Here is a 23,470-nt window from a genome sequence, read left to right as displayed (position 1 = left end):
ATATACTTAAAATGCCTAATAGTAGGTAGGGCTGGGCACGAATACTCGTTACTTGTATCTTACCCGCTTGACCCGTACTCGATTCATTTTTTCAAGTACTTGTCGTTGCCAAGTCAAGTATTAAATCGTTGAGTTTTGCTACTTGCAAGTAGCAAGTATCACAAAAAAAGTTACACTCGCCTAGTAATGATAACTAAACCATAAAAACCAAAGCCCTAAACAACTATTTATTTGTCGTAAGAAGTAAACAATACCTTCTTATCAAATTCCATCTTTTTTTTTTTTTAATATTAGGTGCAAATATTTTATTTAAAATAACTCTCGTGTTTTTACCAAATCGAGTAAATAAAACAAACTTTTATAACTATATCTTGTAAAATATTATATATCAAGTAATTTTTAGAAACTTGAAAATATATTCAAATAATTAATAAATACTTGTAAGTAGTAAGTAATCGAACAAGACAAGTAACATATTTTTGGATAAGTACTCGAAATAACAAGTAATTTTTTCCGACAAGCTAAGTACAAGTCAAAAAATTCATTATTCATTCAAAGCAAACCAAGTATCTAATGTACATAAAAAAAACAAGTATCCAACTTGCGTCCAGCCCTAATACTAGCACATAAAACCTGTTATTTTGTACACACATATCCAGACTGACCAGACCTATCTGCGGTGTGGTTTCATTATCTTCACTATTTCTGTAGTTTATGAGTATTGGGCCGGTTCTGCTTTTGAAGCTCAACTAATGTTTATGGGCTGGACTGGAGTGTGTTAGTTTTCCTGCTCTTTTGCTTAGAAATTACATCTTCATCCCGGGTGATTTTACATGTAATTTGGGGAATGAGTTAGTCTAAACTTCATGTTTTATTTCTTTTGTAAAACCATGTTGTAGTTTTATAAGCTCTCTTCTCAACTTCTTGTATCGTCGTAATACCAAATATAACAAATCATGGTTTCAAAACAAAACCAGCAAATGATTGAATAATTGACCAAATGGAATCGTTGCTTTGTGACATTTTTAAGAGACGGGCCAAAATGAGAATGTTTGTTCCCACCTTACAAAAGAAAATCTAATCTACAAACAACAACATATAAAAAATTATTTACCATGTTAAACACTAATAAAACTATTTCCCGAAGGTCGAATAAGTAAAAAAAAATGAATAATGATAACAGAGGCTTGCTTTTCTTTGCATTGTAACGTTAATCGAAAGGTTGAGAAAAAAAAAACGAATTATGACGATAGATAGATATAACACGGAACAATTCATTAAAAGGAGATGGTAGGTGAGCTATATAAGTTTGACTTAAAAGCAATAAAACAAAATAAAATATATATATAAAAAAAAGGAGCTGTTTCTCGCTCTGACGTCTTTTCTCTCCAAGTCGCAGACTCGTCTTCGGCAAAATCTATAAGGAAGGCTTTCGAGAAGGTATAAATCGATCGATTCATCACCCTCTCGTTTCTATCTTAGAGATAGAAGATTCCAATGATCTCCAAAGCTTCTTCATCTACCTCCACCAATTCGTCGATTCCTTCTTCTTCTAGGGTTTATCTCTCTCCCCCTCTCTTCTTACTGTTACCTTTGATTCAGTCCCTGCACAAAACCTTTGATAATTCGGATCCAGATAGCATACCTAAGATCTCGTTAGCTCAGATTCTCAACTTCGTTTGGAAAGTTCCTTGTTTTGGGTTTAGTGTTGTGTCGATTCATTTGAGGATAGTGTACCCTAGGAGGATTAATCTCTGTAGATTGTGATTGAATTAGCTAAGCTCTGCTTCTTTTTTTTTTTTTTTTAAATTATTATTGAACAGATTGGAGGTCAGCTTTGTGTGTGGCCTGGTTTGACACATCTTTGCCTCAGGAAAAGCTTGCTATACGGAGTTATGTGGTTATTCTCCATGCCCCTCAAAACGCTTCGTGGAGCTAGAAAAACGCTTAAAGTTACTCACTTTTGTAGCATCTCCAACATGCCCTCTTCCTTAAAAATCGAACTGGTTTGTATATGCTTTACCTTATCATCACTTTGCAACTTCATTCTACTTGTTCTTTCTAATTTGTCGGCGAATGTTTCAGGTGCCATGTAGTAAAGACAACTATGCGTATCTTTTGCACGATGAAGACACTGGGACGGTTGGAGTCGTTGATCCTTCTGAGGCTGCGCCTGTTGTTGATGCATTGAGCAGGAAGAATTGGAACTTGACTTACATATTGAATACTCATCATCATCATGACCACATAGTGGGGAATGCTGAGCTGAAAGCTAGGTATGGCGCAAAGGTGAGGGGATACTATCTTCGGTTTAAAATTTGGTTTATTTGGTTTCGTTATGCTCTCTGCGCAACTTAGCCCTATCCCGATTGCTATGGAACATAGAGCTCTACAATATAATGTTTTGTTTTTAAGTAAGGTGTTAGTGTTAACAGAAATAATGGCTTTCTGGCCTTAAATACTCTTGCCTGATTTGAAAAAAGAAGATTGAAGTTGACTTCTACTTTGCTAGTCAGCTGTATTGTGGCTATTTGTTTAGTTCTTTTCTTTATTTGTTGCTTCGGTGATGTATTCTCAAGTGTTTTTATGTGACTTGTGTTTCCGACAGGTGATTGGCTCAGCTGTAGATACGGATCGGATTCCTGGCGTTGACATACTTCTCAAGGATAGTGATAAGTGGATGTTTGCTGGCCATGAGGTTCGGGTAATTGACACTCCTGGTCACACACAAGGTTTGTAGCTGCCATTTACCTCTACAGTTGAAACATATCTCTACTATCAAATATTGCCAACCAAACGTTTCTTAGTTAACTTAAAATGATATTCACCATACACACTGTGAAACTGCTTTCCTTTTTCATCCTTTAGAAAAACTAGTAACCTCTTCACTACGCTGTGGCATGTTTTACTCTCTTTTTAACTGTTCTTATTCTCAAGCAGGCCATATTAGCTTTTACTTTCCCGGGTCAGCCACAATATTCACAGGAGACCTGATACATAGCTTATCTTGTGGTACCCCCGAACAGGTAGCATTTACTCGAATAACCAGTAGAGTACTCTAAACCTAACTTCATCGTTTCTCACAGAAGCAAATTTACTGTGCTCTGTTCTTTTTTAAGTTTTAACGATAATACCTTTTTTTCTGCCTGTCTCAGATGCTTTCATCACTCCAAAAGATCGTGTCTTTACCAGATGATACAAATATATATTGCGGTCGCGAAAACACAGCAGTAAGTTTGCACACATAAACATTGCACTCTTATCTCACATTATTCAACTCTCAGTGACTCGGTGAAACAAACTATTTACATGTCTTCCATGATACAGGGCAATATCAAGTTTGCACTATCTATAGAACCAAAGAATGAAACTCTTCACTCTTATGCAACCCGAGTCGCCCATCTTCGTAGCCAGGGACTCCCTTCGGTAAGCTATCTTCTCTTCTCCTCTCTATCTGTTAACCTCTTTCTTTTTTTTTTCATTTGCGATGTTTTGTTTGTAGATGCCAACGACTGTTAAGGTAGAGAAAGCGTGTAACCCGTTTCTCAGAACATCGAGCAAAGATATCCGTAGATCTTTAAGCATTCCGGACTCGGCAAACGAAGCCGAAGCACTGCGTTGTATACACAGAGCCAGAGATCGTTTCTAAAGAAGCTTTGGGGGTTATCTTCCTTATTGTATATATAGTTGGAAGTCATCATCTGCAAAGATCAATATATTATATGGTTTAGTGTTTTTTAATAACCAATTGAATTTGATGTATTAAAAAAGGTATTCAAAATAAAAGCAGTTATATAAATATTTTACTAAATTATGAATTTAAAGTGTAATTTATGCAATTGTAACTCTATGTTTGGATCTTCTTCATCTTTGACATACCTTTTGAGACATGGAATCACCAGAAATCTTTACATGAACATTCACCGTCTTGAAAATGATGAAACCTGTTTAAAAGCAGAGTGGCAATCACCAATAACTCTGAGGTACTTCATTATTTGATGGGCAATGTAGAGTTCCTCTGGGCCATGATGTGGCATTAATAATCTTTGTTCTCTAATCATCTTGCAAGCATTTACTTTTAAGAAATTTTTATTCAAACACTAAAGTTTTCTATCACCAATCCCTTTAATATACATATTTTATCCCCAACTTTATATATTAATTAAATTTTTTATTCATATTAATAAATTAGTTTTCATAAAATCTGCTCTCTCTTATCTCTCTCCTATCTTTCAGAGAGAGAGCGTCGAGTTTTGTTTGTCGGATCTCTTTGGACTCAGTCTCCCAATGGTCGGGTTTCTGCCTCTGGAAGCGGTGGATCCCTTATCACCATCTTCGCCGGCTTTAGGTTTACGGGAAGTGGTGGCTTCTATAGCACCGTTCTTCGTCGGCTTCTCACCGGAGTGATCTGGTTGGTTTTGATTTATGCTTCTAGTCCTTCTTTGCCCAATCTACTCTTGATCTGAAGGCCCAATGTCTCTTTCCTCCCCTCGGTTAGGGTTGTCGCCATTTTCAAGCTTATATAAATCATCAAAGATGGAGTTTTGCGCATGCAAGAAAATTGGATTTCTGATCGATTACAGACGATTGATGTTTTCGTTCAACGATCTAATAGGCTTGGTCGACGTCGGAGTTCCATCACGCCTCTTCGCTGGCTCCGGAGGAAGAATGTTGGAACCGCGTCTTGACGCGTGTACATTGATCGTTGGGTGATCGTATATGGCGTCGTGTGACCCTCTTCCCCAACAGATCTTTCTCTCGTGGGCTTAAGGCCTCAAGATGCTTTGTATATTGGGCTTTATATGCTAGGCCTTTCATTTATGTTTTATTTGCCTTTCAGTTGGACCTTTTTGTAATAGTTTTACTGCCCATCTTCTTGGACCTGTTTTATATTATAGACCTTGTTTAATAAACATCCAGTTCACAAAAAAAATAACTAGCTTTCATAATTATTCTTATTTAAGACTTCTTAAGAAGTTAGGAGTTATCACTCATTAGATAATAACTGAAAACAATAAAAAATAATAACTTTTTACTTTTATTTTTTTTCTTAAATTCACATAAAAATTTCAAGATTAAAAATTTTGTTAACGGATAATTTTTTAATTCAGAAAGCATGTTAAACTGACTTCTTTTATTTTATTGTCTTCAGCAAATGGTAAACATTTATCTTTATGTAATAACTAGCTGATGCTCCGCACCTTGTGTGGACTAATATATATATCTAACAATTCTTAATTCTGATGTTTATTTTTAATAAATTATAAAATTAGATACAAATTTAGATTAATATTATAATTATAAGATTTTAATATTCATACTGGTAATCAATGTGTTAAATTAAGTTCTTTTGTTTCATATTTTTATTTATGGGATGTGGATTTTGGATAAAAAATGTCTAGTAATAATCAAATTAGAAAACTTGGATTTGAAATTAAGCATTTACTCTTTTTGGACTGAAAGGATTATAATTAATTACAACCCACAAACACAAAAATAACAATAACCTAGGGGTGTTCAATCCGGTAAAACCGAACTATTTAAAACTGAAACAAAATAGAGTAAATAGTTTGGATTTGATAGTATTAAATAAACTGAATGGATGTTATTTTGAAAACCCCAGTATATGTATATGGTTCAGAATATTAACCGATCCAACCTAATAAACCGAAGAAACGATTAATTAAAATATATTAGTATATTTTTATATAAATATATCATAATCTGTATTTTGATCAGTATTTCCAATAAAAATAAGAAAAAACAGCTATAATATTAGTCATTAAAACCATAAACTAAATATAAGAAAAAAAAAAAAAACTGTCGGGTAAAAAACAAAAGATGGGACTTCAAATACTTTCTGTGAAAGAACAGACACTATGCCAGAACCAAACACTAACCCGATGTATGTCTCTGCCGATGTACTAGAACTATTACTCCTCAGGCTTCCACCGAAATATCTAGGAAGATTCAAAGCCGTGTCAAAGCAATGGAGATCATTACTGGAATCAAACTTGTTCTTAGAGATGCATCTCAGTTTTCCCCGCCGAGTCTCCGCCCGAACGTAATTTCTAGAGGAGGCGAAGAGATTGTTTATTTGCACTGCGACACGACACGACCGTCCATGAGTTGCGATCCCTGAACCAGGTTGGATCAACGTTTTGAATCCGTCGACCGGACAAAGACTCCGTTTAGCCTCCGGCCCAGATCCGTTGAACCGCCATAGCAGCGACCTTTTCACCAACAGAGGACTGTTTTCAGCTTATTTTCCGGGCAACTGGACGATGGGTTTCGGCAGAGACAAAGTTAACGGAAGCTATAAAGTAGTGAGGATGTTCTGCTTGTGTCAATGGTTCTATCTATTGGTCTGACATCTGGAGGGGTTGTAGGTTACTCTCCTTGGATTCTGCACTCTGAAGAGTTCCACCCTGTCCCACTTCCAACGGATATGAGATTCACTGTGGAGACTCAGATAGTTAACCTTGAGGATCATCTAGCTTTAGAGATGTGGATCATGGATGATGATGATGGTGCATGGAGCAAGACTTACTCCATTAGTTGTGCTTGTATACGTATTAACTCAGATCAGCGAAGGGCGTTCATGCTGGTGATGTCTTGATCTGTGACAATTGGAAAAGTGTGTTCAGATATTGTCAGATTACAAATACCATCAGTCTGATCTTCACATGTACTTACATTATATCTCCTTATCTCGAAAACATGGTCCGATTTGAGAATGAATAAGTCGAGCCAAGGACTAGAGTTACATTCCTCTTTAATGTAAATACGTTTATTAGCTAGTGTAATGTTGAGATATGTGTTTTTATCGTATTTTCCTAACTGCTATATAAAATTTGCAGGCTGGGGTTGGTTTTGCTGCTCATGGTGTATCATCTTCTCAACCAAGAATTGATATATTTCACTGTAAGAGAAAAATGTATAATCTTCCCAATGCTGAAAAGATTTATAACATTTATGATTTTGATTGGCCTTGCAGATCTAGGCGTTTTCCTGCGGTGGGCAAGACTGAGATTGTTTGTTTTGGCTGCTCTTTTGACGTGTTCCCTGTTTAGTTGTGATGATGCTTTATCTTGTGCGGGTAGACCAATATTCCTCCGTTGGTTAGATTGTTTTGGTGTTAGGGACGATTTCATCAAGGTAATTTATCTTCTTTAGTTTAGAATATGTTTGATGGTCTTGTTATCAACATTGCTTCACATATTGATGCTTGTTTGTTTACTTTACAGATGATGGTCTCGCTTTTACTCTGGAAGTTATTTTTTGCAAATACCTAAAGGTGAAAATGTGTGACTAACCTAGACCCTAAACTTTAGAACGTCCAAAACTGCTTTTTAAGTTAACTAGTTCGAGACAGTTTAGTTAAATTATGTACATTAAAATAGTTTTACAGATAGCCAAAACTCATATGCACAGCTCCCAATATGTCAGCACATGTTTTTGTCTATTGCAATTGGCAGAATTATCTGCCCCTAACCTGAGCATGAATAGGTAGCTCAACCACCATTTTTAAAGCAAAGATCATGATGAAAAGATATGAGTAACAATGAAATGATTAAATCAAGCGACCTTTTCCTAAAAGGTTTAATGTCTCAACAACAATTTTAAAAGCAAAGATCACGATGAAAAGGTCTGAGCAACAAGGAAATGATTAAATCAAATACAGTTTTATGCTATAAGGTTTAATTTCTGAGGTAAGTATTCACAGGGAGATAGACCCACATGGCCGTCACACACAATCACCTTCTTACCAGACCCATGAATCTAGCAAACCATCCAAGCCATCCTGCCAACACCTTGATTACGAGAAGTGCACGGCAACTGAATGATAGAACTGTGACAAAAACAAATATAACATAAACCAACAAAAATATTATTCCAATAGAAGCAGTATAAACACTGTTAAGAAATAAGTAAAATAATAAAAGACCAAGAGCAACAGTACCTAATACAACCAATCGTGGGTAGGATTGAAACACATAGACCTTGTATATCAAAGCAATCACGATAGTCTGCATTGAACATTATATAACAAAAGCAATTAACTCACAGTATACCTATATTTATACACATAATAAACATACAAATAATGCCATAAAATGAAAACACAAACATACCTCAAAGATATTTCCCCACATGTCAAAAGCAGCTGCATATAGGTTTGCAAGGCCTAGATTTACTGCACAAGAAAGCTCACTTCCCTCACAGAACGTGTGGCACAAGAGAATCACCACAAGAAATGATGTCAGAAGATTATTCTTCTTTCTCCAAAGTTTTAAAAGGCAATTCCTAGAAACAAATAATCAAGAAATAAGTAAACCAAATATATAAAACTTATCATAACTAATAGCATTAAAGTACCTTTAGTGGCGAAAACAATCCAAAGAGTTCTAGCTAATATAGGCTCACCAACCTTCTCAAAAACACTTTTAACCTATACATACAAATACAATACAAGCAAATAACACAAAGTCAGGAATAAGACAAACAAACAAAAAAACAAAGGAAAAATTCAAGTCGTACTTGTGCTTTAGAGGCACGAATACGCCTTCGCAAAGACTCTTCGAAAATGACAGTAGACTCCAATGAAAGATAATTAAGAATCAAAGAAGAACCCGCCATTTTTCCACAGCTTCGAATGGGACGCATAGTCCTAATTTCTCCATTCATAATATTTTCATCAGCATCTCCTAATGAAAAATTATGAATTAGCAAAATATATAAATCAAAGTACTACATTTACAAAAAGATTTTTACCTTTAATACAACTAGGACATATGGAGTCTAAACATCCTAGTAGTTGTCATAGTGTGTCACGATCACACACTCCACATGGAGCCTTGAGATAGAGAAAAAGTCAGTAAGAAGCTTGGTTCGAAAAAGTGAGCGTTTCTGGCGCCATGGCGCTAAGTGCCACATGGCGAGGACCTCAACGCTTAGGGACCCTATTGCCAGGCGAGGTACATAGATTCCTGGCTTTTCCTAGCTTTTGTGATTTCCCTAAAGCCCTAAAAACTACGCCTTGTTGTACCTATAAAAAAAATTTTGATTCAAAATTGTACACTTAACAAAATGGTTTAGGAAGAATATTTAGTGTATCTAAAAGTATATACTCTTTTCACGTATTAGACGTATACATGAGAGTATCCACAATCCCAGTAACCTAGGATACAATCCCACTAACCATATTTCTTCTCCTATATAATAACCTTACAAATTTTAAATTAAAATCATTAGCTTATCTTCTCTTGAACTTAAGACAGTAGCATATCATTTGCAAGATTTTTAGTTGATAGTAACTCTCTTCTTTTGCGACAATAGCTTCTTTAATGTAAGTTTATGATCTTTTCTTGTTTATAACATGCGTTTGATTCTCCTTATGTACTTTTCTTTAATATAAGTTTATGAACTTTTCTTGTTTATAACATGCGTTTGATTCTCCTTATGTCACTAGCTTTTTTTAATATAAGTTTATGATCATGTCTTGGTGATATTATAGATTCTTCTCCTTAAGTTAATAGCTTCTTATTTAATGTTAGTTTATTATCATGTCTTGGTTATAGTCAATAACTTCTTCTCATTCAATGTGTGTCTATGTTGTAGCTGTGATCATGTCTGACTCTGGAGCTGGATCATCTCAAGGAGGAGGGTCTCAAGGAGGAGGACAACAAGTGGATCCGGGAAGGTCCATTGTTAACAATAACATCAACTACTGGAAGTGTATCTTCTGCTACAAGGTGTTAACTGCTAGAGTTTCACAGTTGAAACAACATCTTGTTGGCGGGTACAAGAATGCAAAGAAGTGTACAATATGTCCAAAACATGTCATGGTTGAGCTGCATGACTGCTTGGCCAGAAAAGCTGAAGAAAGAGCCTCTATTAATGAAGTACCAACCTGTTGCGCATGAAGATGATGTGGCGGACTTGGATGGTGATCGGCCAATACGAAAGGGTAGCAAGAGGAGAACTGTGGTCCTTCGGATAAGTTCGTGATGTCACTGCCTCCAGACATCTTGAAAGGCGGAAAGGATATGAAAGGGGTGTTTGGAGCTTGTGACAAGGACTTAAGAGACAATGTGTGTGAAGGCATATCAAGGTGGTTCAAAGATGCTGGGATTCTTTTCGATGCTGCCTCTCATGACAGTTTCAAGGAAATGACAGAGCTGATCGGGCAGTATGGTATGAGGTTAAAGCCTCTTTCTCAGTATGCGCTTTGGTTCTCTTTACTTCAAAAGGAAGTCGCCAATGTTCAAGCTGGGTTGGTTCCTAACAGGGAGGAGTGGGCAGTGAAAGGATGCTCAATCATGTCTGATGGATGGCATGATTCTGTGGTGCAGAAGGACATTGTCAACTTTCTGGTTAACTTACCAAAAGGTAGTGTTCACCAGGTCAAAAGAGGTTTCTGAAGTTGTGAAAGATGCTACAATGCTGTTCAAACTACTCGATGATATGGTTGAGGAAGTTAGAGAGATGAACGTGGTTCAGGTTGTTACTGATAATGCCTCCAACTACGTGAAGGCTGGGAAACTTCTTGAAGCAAAACGTCCACATCTCTTCTAGATTCCTTGTGCTGCACACTGCCTTGATTTGAATCTGGAGGATATTGGATTGATGGAGGCAGTGAAGAGTACGATGAAGAAGTGCATGTTTATTAATGCTTACATCTATTGTCGTGTACCACTTGTGAACATGACGAGGAGGTTAAAAGAGCAAAAGATCTTGCACAGGCCGGCTGTAACAAGATTCACAACTTCTTTCATCACCATGACTCAGTTTCACCTTCAGCAAGCGAATTTGAAGAAGATGGTGAGCTCAGAGGAATTGAACAAATTAAAATGGCCTAAGGAAGCATGATCAAGGAAGCTGAAGCAGTATATTCTTCAAGAGAGCTTCTGGAGGAACATAGCTTATGCTCTGAAGCTTACTTCTCCCTTAGTGAAGGTACTCTGAATGGTTGATGGTGAGAAAAAACCACCAATGGGATACATCTATGCTGCTATGGATATGGCAAAAGAAACTATTGCTAAGAGTTTCAAATTGAAGAAGGAGAAGTATGAGAAGGTGTTTGAGATGATAGACAAATGATGGGAATGTCAGCTACATCAACCACTTCACGCAGCATGTTACTTCCTCAATCCAGCCATTCATTATGCCCATCCTTCTGATGTTTGTTATGAAGAAGTGGAGACTGGATTGTACAACTGCATCACAAGGTTGGTTCGAGACAGTGTTGTTTAAGACATGATGATGGTTGAGCTTGAAGTGTTTAAGAATGCAAGTGGGCCATTTGGTCTTCCCATGGCTATTAAGCAAAGAGAGATGAAGTCTCCAGGTAATAACTTTATGATTGGTGGTCAACTTACGGAAGCGCATCTCCTAATCTCAGAGATTTTGTTGTAATGTCCTTAGTCTAACATGCAGTGCAAGCTGTTGTGAAAGAAATTGGGAAGTTTTTCAGCATGTAAGTCTTTTAGATTCTCTAAATTTATATTTAACTTAATGCTATTCATATGTATGACTTAGTTTGATTATTAACAACTACATACTAAGCAAAGGAATAGATTAGCTCAAAGCCGATTGAATGACATGGTATTTTTCAAGTACAATCGGGCTTTGCAGCGTAGGATGAAGAGAAATGATGCAAAAGATCCAATTCTGTTGGAGGAATTAGATGATAGCAACGAATGGTTAATGGGGAAGATGGACGGGAACTCCTCCAGTGATGAAGATGATGCTTTCGTACATGATGATGAGGACCTGACTTGGAGTGTGGTGAGTGAAGCAGTGGGAGTTGAAGAACCAAACTACACTACTAGAGGAGCGAATACTCCTAGTTCGGCTAAGAGCAAAAAGGGAAAGGAATAACAACTTCTTCAACTCAGAGCAAGTGTTATGGTCCATTACCTTCTCATTTGGAATTGGTTGATGAAGATGATGACGTTGAAGAGGAGTTAGGAGAAGGTGTTGGCTACGAGAAAGATTTGGATTATGAGGAGCATGATTCTGAATCTGAGTAGAGATTTATCTATTGGTGTTTTCATTTGCTTTTGAATTTGCTTCTGAATTTGGTGTTTCATTTGGTATTTTCAGTTTGTGTTTTGCTATATGAACCTCTGAATTTTATTATATGAATTTGGTGTTTTTGGTTTCTTACATGTCTTAGCTTTCTTATCTTAACGTAATATATGTATATATACGGTTTTACAGATTACCTTTTTCTGTTGCCTGTGGACAAGGCGCTCGCCTTGAAGCGCCATGGTGCTATGAGCTAAGCTCCAACCTCATCGCCTCATGTTGCCACACGCCATTTCGAACCAAGGTAAGAAGATTATATATATTTGGAAACAAACAGTGAAGCTATAAATAAGAAAAACTTTATCAAACTCAGAGATAAAAACTAAACCGTAAACTATAGGTAATAGAAAAAAAAATTGTTAAAGATTTAGAAAGTACTTGTCGTAATTCACATGCTACTTCAATACTAGGATTATGGATGAGGCCAAGAGAAGATATTATTGCACCAGCTGAAAAGCTCCAAAAGTTGGCAATCTTGGATTCATCCCAATTATAAACAATTAACAAGGCAACATGGTTATATTCTCAAGTTCCAAGATAAATTTTTAATCCTTGCAATAGCATCTTCAGGTAGTATAAGCTCACATGAGCAAAAACACGTTTAATATGTTCACTTTTCTTATAAACATGTTCGTACAAACCAAAATATAAACAATGTCAGAAGCATAAAAATAAAAATGGGAAATTTTAGTCATTTTAGAGGTGCGGAGATGATTTCTCGTGGACCCGTTGAATATAACATTAGCTTCTAATGAAAGATAAAGAATAACTATGGATGAATCAATTATTTTCCCAAAATTTGGTGTGAAGCTAGATACAAAATAAATTAAAAAAATCAGCAATAATCCTCAATTGCGGATAAAAATAAGAAAACAAATAAAAAATCAACAGTTGAAAACAAATAATTTTCACAACAGCTCTACAACTCATAAGATGATAATTAATACACAATGATAATGTCATAAAGTAATAAATAGATTGAACAATGAGTGTACATTGATCTAATTTCATGTATATAGACAATAAGAAGCATGGTGGCATTTACATATGTGTCGTCACTCAAAATCAGTTGTTTAGTTTTATGTTATGAGATGGATTAGTTAATTATCTTTAGTTTTATACTAGAATAGATTATAACTTCATGTCATATATGTATAGTTAAAATCTAATCTGAATTATTCTCATGTAGGACATATTGAGACGAAGTTATGAGAGGTTAATTGAATCTTAGCTGCCCCAAAATAGATGTTTCATCAATCATTTTTTTTCACTTTTTATCTCTAAAAGCAAATGTCATATTCAAGCAATCAGTGACAAGTCATGTTCTTGCATTTGAAGCACATAATACTAATAATTAGAGAGTTGGCCATAGCGACGGTTATTGTATTGACTGTTTGAATGTTTTATCATTATTAATGAAGAAACATGTAATAAATAAAAAAATGTTTTAAATAATTTAATTTAAATTATGTATAGAACTTATACACCAACATACGACTAGTAGTCATATTGACAAAACAATATATTATGTTAACAATAATACAAACCTATATATTTTCTTGTTACTATGTATAAATATAATATAAATTTGGAATCATGAATGGAAGTGAAATTGTAACTAGCTTAAACATTGACCATAAATAGTCATTCATTTCTTTTAATAAATTGATGCTCTATATATATATTACATAAAACTTTTTTCATTGATCAATTTTCTTGCGGATGTCTTTCATATTTCACGAAAAGGAAGGTTAAGAATTACAGTATATGGTTTATTAAATAAAATGTCTCTTAAAAAAATACATACATGTCATTTAAATACATTGCTAATCAAACATGATGTTCAATGGTCCGGTCCACTTAACTAGATATGTAGGTAGATGATCAATCATCCTCGCAAAAAAGGAAAAATACCAGAAGGAATTATTAGAGAGTATGCAATTAAATGTAGTCAAGTTAATGATGAGGAAAACAACATGTATGAATGAACACATTGCAGCAAGCTCCACCAAAGTCATTTAAGCTCCTTCGGACATTAAATCGGCCATCAGCTTCGGTTGCGGTCACTGCTATGATCATTGAAAATATAGCGATTGACATAATCGCAGTTTTCCTTTCACACGCCATTCTTAGTGTTTTTCTGTTTTTTTTTTTCTTTTTTCTCTTCAAATTTTCTGGTTGGTGATTGATTATGGGGCTAGCTATTAGGGTATTTATATGTTTAAGGAAGTTTCTAAAAATAGTATGACTAATCTAGACACTTTGAATGGATTTTTCTGGTGGATGGTCTTTAGCGAAACTTATTGTGATAGAAATATTTGTTGACTAGGTCTTTGGTATAGACGAAGCTTGGATATATATAAAACTTGGTTAAGAAGAAAACAATTTGATACAAAGTAGTCAAAGACCTTGGATGCGACATGGCCGTCAATGAGCTGCCACAGTTCGGTTCGGTCTCATACCTCTCTTCCCACACGAAATCCTTTTCTCATATTGGTGTCTCTCTATTTTCTTCTTCATCAAGCAATAAACCTTAGTAACTGAACTTATTTGGTTTTTGGAACTGGTTTCTATATTCCTGTTCCACATATATTTTATAAAAATCGTGAAATTTTACAAATTTAACAATTAATGTCGATTTATAAAAAGTACATACCATTGAACTCTATACTCCACGTCTTGTCAATACGTTGGTTGACTAATTGACTTGATTGCACAAAGAGAAAGAGCTGTGTTTCTATTGAACACTAGGTGTCTAAGTCAGAAGAATGGTGATGATCCCGGCTAGAAGACCTCCTATGATGAAGGGGACGCCTGTGTTTATGACGTTTGTGAGGACGTTCTTCTCCATGGTTTGATCTTTTGCTCCCAGAAACATCTTCCTTATCACCATATCGGTCTTTTCTGTCAGACCGAGACTCTATTCTGGAACGCTCCTCTTTGTCTTTGTTGCGTCTTCTATGAGCACTCTCGCTTTCCCTGTGACTGTGATATGACCCTTCTCTCTTGACAGGGCTCCTCTCTTCTCCCCTATAATAATATCCTTCCTCTCTATCGGACACACACCCTTTTCTCCTCGGTGGTGATGGGATCTACATCCAACAAGCAAATTATCATGTGCTAAGTCTTTAGTATTCTAGACACGTTAAACAACACATCAATAAGCCACTTCTTAGCACAAGAAACACGAACAAAAGACTCAACATAAATAGCATCAGAACGACAAATATATAGTAGTGCAGACCTGGGTACGTGACATGTATCTTCCCTCTGGTGGAAGCTGGATCCCAAGCTTCTTCAAATCTTCATGAGGGATTGGCCGCCTATAACAAACATAATCCACCAGTTATATATGATTTTGAAAGAACCTGATAATTACAAGGCTCATGACAACTATCTCCAGCTGGTTACATATAACCGGAACAGGTTTAAAAGGAAGAGGAAAACAAAACCGTACAAGGGAGCACGGAACGGTCTTTCTCGTCCTCCAAAACGAAGTTGTCCAGATTCTTTCCTACCACCAAGTCCACCTCCTGCTTCCAAGGATTAAGCAAAGAGATGAAGATCTAACTCTTATAGAATCTTTAGAGAAAAGGGCATAAGAATAGGGAAACCTAATCGTCTTGGTATCCACCCAGGCATCAGTTGCTGTCTATTGTAATCAACAATAATCTCTCTACCATCAATGAATGAATGATGAGCATCCTGTAAAACCATATACAACATGGATTTCAAACAGCTTTACAGACCAAAGCAAGAGACCAAAAAAAAAAGAAGAAGAAGCACATTGTACCTCGTAAGCACGACGCATCTCCTTCTCAGTCTCATACTCCACAAAAGCATATCCTCGTGATGCACCCGTCACTAAAGGAAACAACATAATGTGAAGATTATGCTAAAGGCAATATTTTGGAAGAACAAAACCTTACCAATGTGTCTGACCAAACGCAAGCTCTTAACTTTGCCATGTTTGCTCATAGCCTGCAGACAAGAAACATTACATGCTCAGTCAAAGTGCTAAACACACAGCACGAACACAACACAAACTCTTTACCTCACGAAGAGTATCCTCTGTAGTAAGATGAGAGATTCGACCGACGAATAAGGTACAGTAAGGATCTCCGGCAGCTTTCGAATCGCCAAAGGGATCATCTTTCGAAATACCCAAAACAAATACAAATCAATGAGCTTTGCAAATTCAGAAAAACAAAGCGATATAAATTTTGAAAGAGGAACAGAGAGAGAGAGATAGTTTACATAGACCGGCGTTGTAACATAGGAGAGCTCGACGGACGCCGTTATCATGAGGCGCAACGTCGGTCCCGTCGATGCTTCCGGCTTGGATAGGATGATACGACGTCGCGTAGAACACTTTGTTCACGACGTTGTTTCCTCCGCCGCTCATCTTCTCTACTCTATCACGGCGACTCCGGCCAGTTTAATACACTAAGGAGGTAAACGCTGTCGTTTAATAATAAACGGTGTCGTTTGGGAATATGTTTAAAAAGAAAACGCCGTCGTTAAGTTAATTACTGTTTACGGCCCAATAGAATGTCTGAAAGAGGCCCATTAGTGTCACGAGAGGCGGAAACTCCAACGGTGACTTCACTCAACTCATGGATGATGACTGATGACTGAAGATGAAGATTAGCGCAGAAACATTAAAGAAAGAATGATGCTTGCTCGATTTGCATTTCGATCTCAACTGAGGGCTTCTGTCTCATCTCGTCAATCTGCTTCTTGCTGTTCTTCTTACTCGTCTTCATCCGCAGCATCAGCTGAAGCTGAAAGGACGATTCGGGAAGGTCCGAGGAATGACTGGAGTAGAGATGAAATCAAGGCTGTTTATGATTCTTCTGTTCTTGAACTCCTCTTCCATGGCGTAAAGTTCCCTCCTTTCTCTCTCTCACGCCTCTCTTTGTAGTTGTACCTCCTCTGTTTCATGAATGTGGAGTTGGGTTTCTGTAAAGTATCGATTTTTAATTTTTTAGCTTTTCCATGAACGTGTTTGTTTGAGTAGAGAACTTTTTTGTTGAGCTTGGATCTCATTGAAATGCATCTGCTTTAATAATTGGTTCATTTGGTCGCACAACTGGTTTTCATTGTTCTTTGTATTTTACTCTGGTAATGATATCGTGTGGGGGCTTTGGGGGTTTTAGGCTCGGGTTCATAGACATGTTCATAACTTCAGGGAAGTGCAGCAATGTACTCTCCTCTCTATAAAGACTGGTGGTTGCAGTGAGGACTGTTCGTATTGTCCTCAGTCCTCCAGATATAGCACTGGAGTCAAGGCACAAAAACTCATGTCCAAGGACGCTGTCATTGAAGCAGCAAAGAAGGTTTGTTGTTTCCCTGTCGATTTCCTTTACTCAATGTATACTCTTTTGCACAATGTGTCTAAAAGAAACATGTGGAATGTTGAAGTGAACATGGAGTTTCTTAGTATAATCCTGTTATCTTCATTTGCTTTTACTATTGTTGGGTTTTATCAGTTAATGCTCTATCCAAGGAGTCTAAAATACATTGTGTAGCAGCTCTATTTACTCTCTAAAACTTATTAATAATCAAGCGTCAGGATGATAATGAAAACTGATAATCTAGGATATTGGGATTGTTTTAATGAAGAATCTTGAGAATGTAATGGCTGCTCTTCTAATGTTAATCTAACAAATTTTATGTGTTGTTAGGCAAAAGAAGCTGGTAGCACACGTTTTTGCATGGGTGCTGCGTGGCGCGATACAATAGGACGGAAAACAAATTTCAACCAGATACTTGACTACATCAAAGAAATAAGGTACCCATAGTGTTATATTGTTGCCAATATCTGTGCTTGTGTGCATGCCAAATGTGAGATATCTGAAGTGATCCTTTTAAAGTGAACTTGGTTTAACTGTGAGAAGAATGAACATGATGCTGAATATGTTCTCTCGCTTTACAACAGGGGCATGGGGATGGAGGTTTGCTGCACATTGGGCATGATTGAGAAGCAGCAAGCGTTAGAGCTAAAGAAGGCCGGCCTCACTGCTTATAACCACAATCTTGATACTTCAAGAGAGTACTACCCCAACGTCATCACTACTAGAAGTTATGACGACCGGCTTGAGACTCTTGAGCATGTTCGTGAAGCTGGAATCAATGTCTGTTCAGGTAACTTCAAACAACTAAAATCTAAGGTTTTTCATTCTTGTATGCCTCTATTTTAGCCGGATAGAGGACAGACACCTGTCTTCATTTTAGTCATTAGTCTCATAATTTTCTATTATCCATTGATTAAGAAGAGCAAACGTGTTCTCAAGTGTTTTTCTTATAACCGACTTAACAGGAGGAATAATAGGGCTTGGAGAGGCAGAGGAGGACAGAGTAGGATTATTACACACACTGGCAACACTTCCGTCTCACCCTGAGAGTGTTCCTATTAATGCTCTGCTCGCAGTGAAAGGCACTCCGCTTGAAGACCAGAAGGTATCTTCATAATGCAACAAGTCACAGGCGCTGCTTAGTGGTAAAAGAGCTTTGAGAAAAATCTTGTGTGTGTTTTTTTTTTGGCAGCCGGTTGAGATATGGGAGATGATCAGGATGATTGGAACAGCAAGAATCGTGATGCCGAAAGCCATGGTGAGGTTATCTGCTGGCAGAGTCCGGTTCACCATGCCAGAGCAAGCCTTGTGTTTCCTTGCTGGTGCAAACTCTATCTTCACTGGGGAGAAGCTGTTAACAACACCAAACAATGACTTTGACGCCGACCAGCTCATGTTCAAGACGCTAGGACTCATTCCTAAACCCCCAAGCTTCTCCGAAGATGATTCTGAATCAGAAAATTGCGAGAAAGTTGCTTCTGCTTCTCACTAAAGTTTGAAGTAGCCACCTTTTTACTATGTAGCATTACAGTATCAGGCTATCAGTGAGGCTAATTCTACAATCTTGAGTTGATTATAATACAATAGTAACCAGTATAAACTTGTCACAAAATGTGTTTTAATTCTCGTTGTGATGAATGTGTAGTGGTATTAAGTATTAAGTTAAGTTAACACACTGAAACTACGAAAGTGTTGGGAATGTGGCATTGTATTATCTGCATTCTTGTTGTGATGAATGTGCAGTGGTTCTAAGGCATTGTGATCAAAACCCATGTAAAAGCCCATTAAAGTTTTTAACTTTTAAATCTGGGAAACAGTTGTCCATTGTCTAAGTCAACAAGCTTCTTGAGTTGTGTTGTGTTAGAAACTTGGAACATTTTTGTTTGTTCGTCCTCGTCCTCTTTCACCGTAGAGAAGAAGATTTAACAGAATCTGTCTCGATGCCTAGATCAAGAACTTGTGTCTTGATTCTATTATTGCCTCTAGCCTTTGTCTTCTACCTGTACATGTCCCTGCCTTCTCCAGCTATTGTCGAACAATCATCATACAGCTCCATCTACCACATCTCCGTTAAGGTGTAATAATCAGCTTTAAACTACGAAATTCATTAGCTAGTTGTTATTTCTAATTGATTCCGTTCTTCTGGGTACACTTTATGACATGATTAACAACTCTATGATCGGACATTGCTTTCGTTTTTTCTTATTATGTTGTCTTCATTGCTATTCAGTACAAAGACTTGATCTTTAAGGGTAGATCACAGGGAATATGATGTTAACTTCGTAGAACTAGACGAATGTTCTTGATTACTAATGGTTACTATTGCAAATGTTGACTGTTAGATGAGAAGATTGGCTATTTTTATGTGTGTGTTTAAAGTGAATGTTTCAAGAATCTATCTGGTTTATGTTAATCTTTATAGTTAACGAGCTCTACAAAGTTATTCATGTCTCTAATTGAAAATTTGCAGGACATTGAAGGGAATAATGTGAGTTTAAGCAAGTTCACTGGAAAGGTGCTTCTTATTGTCAACGTAGCCTCTAAGTGGTAAGCTTTTAAGTATAAGATCCCATCAGTGGTGCTAACTCTACAATGTTTCAGTGATTATGATGCAGTGAACAATATAAGTTTTGTGTGTAATGTGTTTTTTAATCTTTTATTGGGCAGTGGTTTGACACAAGGAAACTACAAAGAGTTGAACATTTTGTATGCCAAGTACAAAACTAAGGGTATGTCTCTGGCTTTCTTAGGCTTGTAATTAATGGAACATGTATAAGTATTGAGGGAATCATCGTGTCAAATGCAGGGCTTGAGATCTTAGCGTTTCCCTGCAACCAATTTGGAGGTCAAGAGCCAGGTAGCAACAAGGAGATTAAGGAAAACATTTGCACAATGTTCAAAGGAGAGTTTCCCATCTTTGACAAGGTTCTCTTGAACTCTTGAACTTGTTTCTCAGTTCCTATCCACACCACGGTGATGTTTCTGCGTATTTTGATACTTGTTTTTTTTTTTCTGATGTTAAGATTGAAGTGAATGGAGAGAACGCTTCACCTCTATACAAGTTCTTAAAAGAACAGAAAGGCGGATTGTTTGGGGATTCTATCAAGTGGAACTTTGCAAAGTTTCTGGTAGACAAACAAGGGAACGTTGTGGATCGGTATGCTCCTACAACATCACCTCTTGAAATCGAGGTTAGTCCAAGTTTCCCCCATCCACACACATTGATATTCGTTTCTTTAACCACTAAAGGATCTGTCTGACCTTTTAGATTTGTCCTACTTCTTTTCACAGAAGGACATAGAGAAGCTATTGTCATCTACTTGAACATAAAAAAAAATTCAAGGTGAGTTGTTGTGCTAGATAATTTCACTTTCCTTCTATGGAGTAAGACACGAAGCTAATTCATAGGTTGAATGTGAACATATATCTGTAGTTAGAAACTTGGGATGCAACTTTTTCCAAACTCTTAGGAACAGTTAGGTTGTTATAACTCCGAACTCTTGTGTAGAAACAAAGAAGCATCCTAATCTTGTGAAAGTTGTACATTTTTAATTAAGAACAAAGAACACAGCAATAGTTTCTCTATAGACTTATGATGGGGACCGGTTTGGTGCAGGACAGGAGAGGAGAAGCATGGAACATGTCCGAGATTGAGAATGAGAGACACTTTTATATACTGATTCTCTTTAGATGTATGCTTGTGTGAACCATGTTCTTTGTACCAATCTTCATCAAAAGAATAAAATTTTATTTATTTTGCTCTTATAAGAATGCATTGCAAGAAATTTCTCTAGCAAAATCTTTTTATGCATCTGTTTGTACATACAACAAGTGGGTGGTTCAAGCCAGGTCAGTCTCAAAAGCTTAAACAGAACAGCTTGTAAAGAGACATCACTCCTGCAAGTTTTGTTTGTTGTACATCTTCTTCTTCTTCTCAAGTGCATAGTCTCACGGTGCATGCCACAGCTTGTGCCCAGAATCTCAACCTCGCTTTGACATCATCAGGATTGTCGCCTGTTTTCACACATTTCATTTAATCAGAAAATATGAAAAAGAACAAGAAGAGGTTTAACATTTTGAAAGCTGGAGCTTACCAGGACTAGAGATCTTCCAGCTAGCTAGCGAGCTAACGGGTGATTCAATCTTCTCAGGCGAAGAAGTATGGTGATGATCTTGATCCATGAACTTCTGACTCATCGAGTAACAAAGCTCAAGAGCTGGTAAAGTATTACAAAGCTCAGGAATCTCCTCGTAGTTGAACCCGAAACCAAGATCCACACAGCCTTTCAGCTCCTCGAGATCGTCGTCCGTTAAACTCTTGGTCCTCTTCAAATCATCATTCACCACCGCATCTACAACGTACCCTTCAAGCAACACATTGCTCTTCTTCTTCTTATTCTCCAACTTCTTTGTTGATAGCTCATAACCCAAGTCATTGTTGATCTCTTCCTCAGATTCACTGTACGAAGAGCAAGAGCTGGTGGTAGAGATGTCTGAGTCAGAATCAAAGTCTGCCTCGTATGATGAACAGCGAGAGAGGAAGTGTGAGTCGCACATTCTTGGTTACTGCTTTTCTTTGCAGAGAGAAAGGTTAAGAAGAAAGAGAGGAGAGAAAGAAGGTGAAGAAGTGCTGCTTCAACGGGCGGCAGCTATTTATTGTCTCTTTCTTAATCATGTTGCGGTTACTAATCCATGTATGTATGTATATGATTATTATATGTATATGATGATGATGATGATTAACATGAACGTGTAAGTCCAAAGTGGGCCGGCAAATCGGGGCCCGCCATGTGCGCATAGAATCTAGATGACTAGATCATCGAATATTATTCTCAGAGAGCACCTTTTGGCCAGATATTCCCACTGATTAAGCTTTATAAATATGTGATTTAAAAATGTTATTTGGTCTAATATATTTTGCTATTTCTACGGTGGTTTACTGCATTAGTTTAGAACTATGTTTTGATTTTAGATGGCGCCGTGAAAATCATTAGACAGTTATTTATCTCTCATATTTTGTAAGTAAACACTGTATAAAACATTGACAGAGTTGATATATGTAAAAAGGGACAAAAACCAATCAGACATTATGTGTTTCATGTTCAAGGACTATTTTGAGATTTTGCTGGAGTTAAACATATTAGTAAAAAAATTATAAAAAACTAAATAATTTGAAGACATATTTATTTATATATATTAATTTTTTTTTTTTTTTGAAAATCTAAACTAATACTATTTTATATGGCTATAACCAGAACCGATTCTTTTCTAATATCATATTTCATCCATCAAATTGTAGTTTAGAAGCTAGATCTGACTTGCGTGTTTAAACTACATATCACCATTTATTTATGCATACGCATCATTCGATATTTAGTTATCTTTTTAGCATGTATGAATGAAATATCATAAATTATTGAACACAATATTGTACATGAATCAAAAGATATATAAAAAAGATTATTGTACAAGATTATCCCATTTTCTGATTAAAATGTAAGATCATCTCATCTTATATATATATATATATATATATATATATTTAATGTGTATGCAACGAAAAATGAATCTCACGCTATAATACCACAAAATAACAAAAAGATAATGTCGAATGTATTGAGCAATTGGGCTGAGTCGCGAAGGATCAAACAACAGTTTTTTCTCATTGTAAAATGAAATATATATTTGTTCAAAAAAATAAAATGAAATATATGTGGATGTTCTTTCATCATGAAACAAAAATAAAATACATATGTAGGGTTAAGGGGTCCATGCTTTAAAGGGAATATAATGTATATTGAGTTATTATTGGGACCATCCATGTAAGATCAAACTGCAAAATCATGCTTTGTGTATAATATTATTACATGTGTTAGTCACAGTATTATATATGCATTAGAAATTCACATCTAACTCTCGCGGCCGCAACAAGAAGTCGCTGCTGCAAACTCGTTAGGTTGCTTCAATTATTTTTCTGAATACATTTGTACTCGACAACTATAAAACAGTAAAATATATAA

At 36.5% G+C, this 23,470-nt stretch overlaps 5 protein-coding genes and 2 pseudogenes across 10 annotated transcripts; 5 read left to right on the top strand and 2 right to left on the bottom strand.

Moving 5' to 3' along the window:
* The first annotated feature begins 1,338 nt into the window (after window positions 1–1,338).
* LOC106328564 (hydroxyacylglutathione hydrolase 1, mitochondrial-like) lies at window positions 1,339–3,818 on the top strand. 4 transcript variants are annotated; one of them, XM_013767034.1, is made up of 8 exons: window positions 1,339–1,440; window positions 1,824–2,006; window positions 2,086–2,289; window positions 2,609–2,732; window positions 2,941–3,026; window positions 3,156–3,230; window positions 3,328–3,426; window positions 3,503–3,818. In XM_013767034.1, the coding sequence occupies exons 2-8, from the start codon at window positions 1,896–1,898 to the stop codon at window positions 3,647–3,649; spliced, it is 846 nt and encodes a 281-aa protein (XP_013622488.1). In that variant the 5' UTR covers window positions 1,339–1,440; window positions 1,824–1,895; the 3' UTR covers window positions 3,650–3,818. The 4 variants fall into 4 exon arrangements, with proteins under 4 accessions (XP_013622488.1, XP_013622489.1, XP_013622486.1 ...); XM_013767035.1 differs by having other exon boundaries at window positions 1,339–1,557; window positions 1,874–2,006; XM_013767032.1 differs by having other exon boundaries at window positions 1,339–1,557.
* Window positions 3,819–5,989: 2,171 nt separating this feature from the next.
* LOC106329951 lies at window positions 5,990–7,295 on the top strand (annotated as a pseudogene).
* Window positions 7,296–10,629: 3,334 nt separating this feature from the next.
* On the top strand, window positions 10,630–12,035 carry LOC106329950 (annotated as a pseudogene).
* Window positions 12,036–14,425: 2,390 nt separating this feature from the next.
* On the bottom strand, window positions 14,426–16,554 carry LOC106331667 (U11/U12 small nuclear ribonucleoprotein 35 kDa protein). Of its 2 annotated transcripts, XR_001267928.1 has the most exons (9): window positions 16,351–16,554; window positions 16,148–16,245; window positions 16,023–16,074; window positions 15,887–15,957; window positions 15,708–15,798; window positions 15,551–15,626; window positions 15,338–15,416; window positions 14,750–15,185; window positions 14,426–14,671 (listed from the first exon to the last, which is right to left on the bottom strand). XR_001267928.1 is itself a non-coding variant. In XM_013770067.1 (8 exons), exons 1-8 carry the CDS (start codon window positions 16,496–16,498, stop codon window positions 14,841–14,843), a joined length of 960 nt encoding a protein of 319 aa, XP_013625521.1. In that variant the 5' UTR covers window positions 16,499–16,554; the 3' UTR covers window positions 14,661–14,840. The 2 variants fall into 2 exon arrangements, 1 of the variants encoding a protein (XP_013625521.1); XM_013770067.1 differs by having other exon boundaries at window positions 14,661–15,185.
* Window positions 16,555–16,707: 153 nt separating this feature from the next.
* Window positions 16,708–19,050, top strand: LOC106331508 (biotin synthase-like). The gene is made up of 6 exons (XM_013769884.1): window positions 16,708–16,975; window positions 17,253–17,432; window positions 17,781–17,887; window positions 18,035–18,240; window positions 18,416–18,555; window positions 18,643–19,050. Exons 1-6 carry the CDS (start codon window positions 16,766–16,768, stop codon window positions 18,940–18,942), a joined length of 1,143 nt encoding a protein of 380 aa, XP_013625338.1. The 5' UTR covers window positions 16,708–16,765; the 3' UTR covers window positions 18,943–19,050.
* Window positions 19,051–19,284: 234 nt separating this feature from the next.
* On the top strand, window positions 19,285–21,215 carry LOC106328311 (probable glutathione peroxidase 3, mitochondrial). Of its 2 annotated transcripts, none has more exons than XM_013766736.1 (7): window positions 19,285–19,525; window positions 19,921–19,997; window positions 20,118–20,179; window positions 20,257–20,375; window positions 20,474–20,641; window positions 20,742–20,793; window positions 21,072–21,215. In XM_013766736.1, the coding sequence occupies exons 1-6, from the start codon at window positions 19,391–19,393 to the stop codon at window positions 20,772–20,774; spliced, it is 594 nt and encodes a 197-aa protein (XP_013622190.1). In that variant the 5' UTR covers window positions 19,285–19,390; the 3' UTR covers window positions 20,775–20,793; window positions 21,072–21,215. The 2 variants fall into 2 exon arrangements, with proteins under 2 accessions (XP_013622190.1, XP_013622189.1); XM_013766735.1 differs by having other exon boundaries at window positions 21,067–21,204.
* On the bottom strand, window positions 21,178–22,084 carry LOC106328314. The gene is made up of 2 exons (XM_013766737.1): window positions 21,545–22,084; window positions 21,178–21,464 (listed from the first exon to the last, which is right to left on the bottom strand). The coding sequence occupies exons 1-2, from the start codon at window positions 22,005–22,007 to the stop codon at window positions 21,385–21,387; spliced, it is 543 nt and encodes a 180-aa protein (XP_013622191.1). The 5' UTR covers window positions 22,008–22,084; the 3' UTR covers window positions 21,178–21,384.
* Between the last annotated feature and the right edge of the window lie 1,386 nt (window positions 22,085–23,470).

The sequence above is a fragment of the Brassica oleracea genome, chromosome C3 (genome assembly GCF_000695525.1).
Source record: "Brassica oleracea var. oleracea cultivar TO1000 chromosome C3, BOL, whole genome shotgun sequence".
NCBI classification, from domain to species: Eukaryota; Viridiplantae; Streptophyta; class Magnoliopsida; order Brassicales; family Brassicaceae; genus Brassica; species Brassica oleracea.
Note: the sequence above shows the minus strand (reverse complement) of the source record. Positions and strands in the feature narration are given on the sequence as shown.

Bases quoted from the DNA above. Each gene is read 5' to 3' on its own strand.
- LOC106328564 (XM_013767032.1), top strand. From the start codon at position 1,498: ATGATCTCCAAAGCTTCTTCATCTACCTCCACCAATTCGTCGATTCCT. The intron at 2,290-2,608 runs GTGAGGGGATAC...TGTTTCCGACAG, and splicing joins AAGCTAGGTATGGCGCAAAG to GTGATTGGCTCAGCTGTAGA. The intron at 3,027-3,155 runs GTAGCATTTACT...TGCCTGTCTCAG, and splicing joins CTTGTGGTACCCCCGAACAG to ATGCTTTCATCACTCCAAAA.
- LOC106328311 (XM_013766736.1), top strand. From the start codon at position 19,391: ATGCCTAGATCAAGAACTTGTGTCTTGATTCTATTATTGCCTCTAGCC. The intron at 19,526-19,920 runs GTGTAATAATCA...GAAAATTTGCAG, and splicing joins TCTACCACATCTCCGTTAAG to GACATTGAAGGGAATAATGT. The intron at 20,376-20,473 runs GTTCTCTTGAAC...TCTGATGTTAAG, and splicing joins AGTTTCCCATCTTTGACAAG to ATTGAAGTGAATGGAGAGAA.
- LOC106331667 (XM_013770067.1), bottom strand. From the start codon at position 16,498: ATGAGCGGCGGAGGAAACAACGTCGTGAACAAAGTGTTCTACGCGACG. The intron at 15,958-16,022 runs GTAAGGTTTTGT...TGTTTCCTTTAG, and splicing joins GCGTTTGGTCAGACACATTG to TGACGGGTGCATCACGAGGA. The intron at 15,799-15,886 runs GTACAATGTGCT...ATGGTTTTACAG, and splicing joins AGATGCGTCGTGCTTACGAG to GATGCTCATCATTCATTCAT.
- LOC106331508 (XM_013769884.1), top strand. From the start codon at position 16,766: ATGATGCTTGCTCGATTTGCATTTCGATCTCAACTGAGGGCTTCTGTC. The intron at 17,433-17,780 runs GTTTGTTGTTTC...ATGTGTTGTTAG, and splicing joins TCATTGAAGCAGCAAAGAAG to GCAAAAGAAGCTGGTAGCAC. The intron at 17,888-18,034 runs GTACCCATAGTG...GCTTTACAACAG, and splicing joins GACTACATCAAAGAAATAAG to GGGCATGGGGATGGAGGTTT.
- LOC106328314 (XM_013766737.1), bottom strand. From the start codon at position 22,007: ATGTGCGACTCACACTTCCTCTCTCGCTGTTCATCATACGAGGCAGAC. The intron at 21,465-21,544 runs GTAAGCTCCAGC...GTGTGAAAACAG, and splicing joins CTGGAAGATCTCTAGTCCTG to GCGACAATCCTGATGATGTC.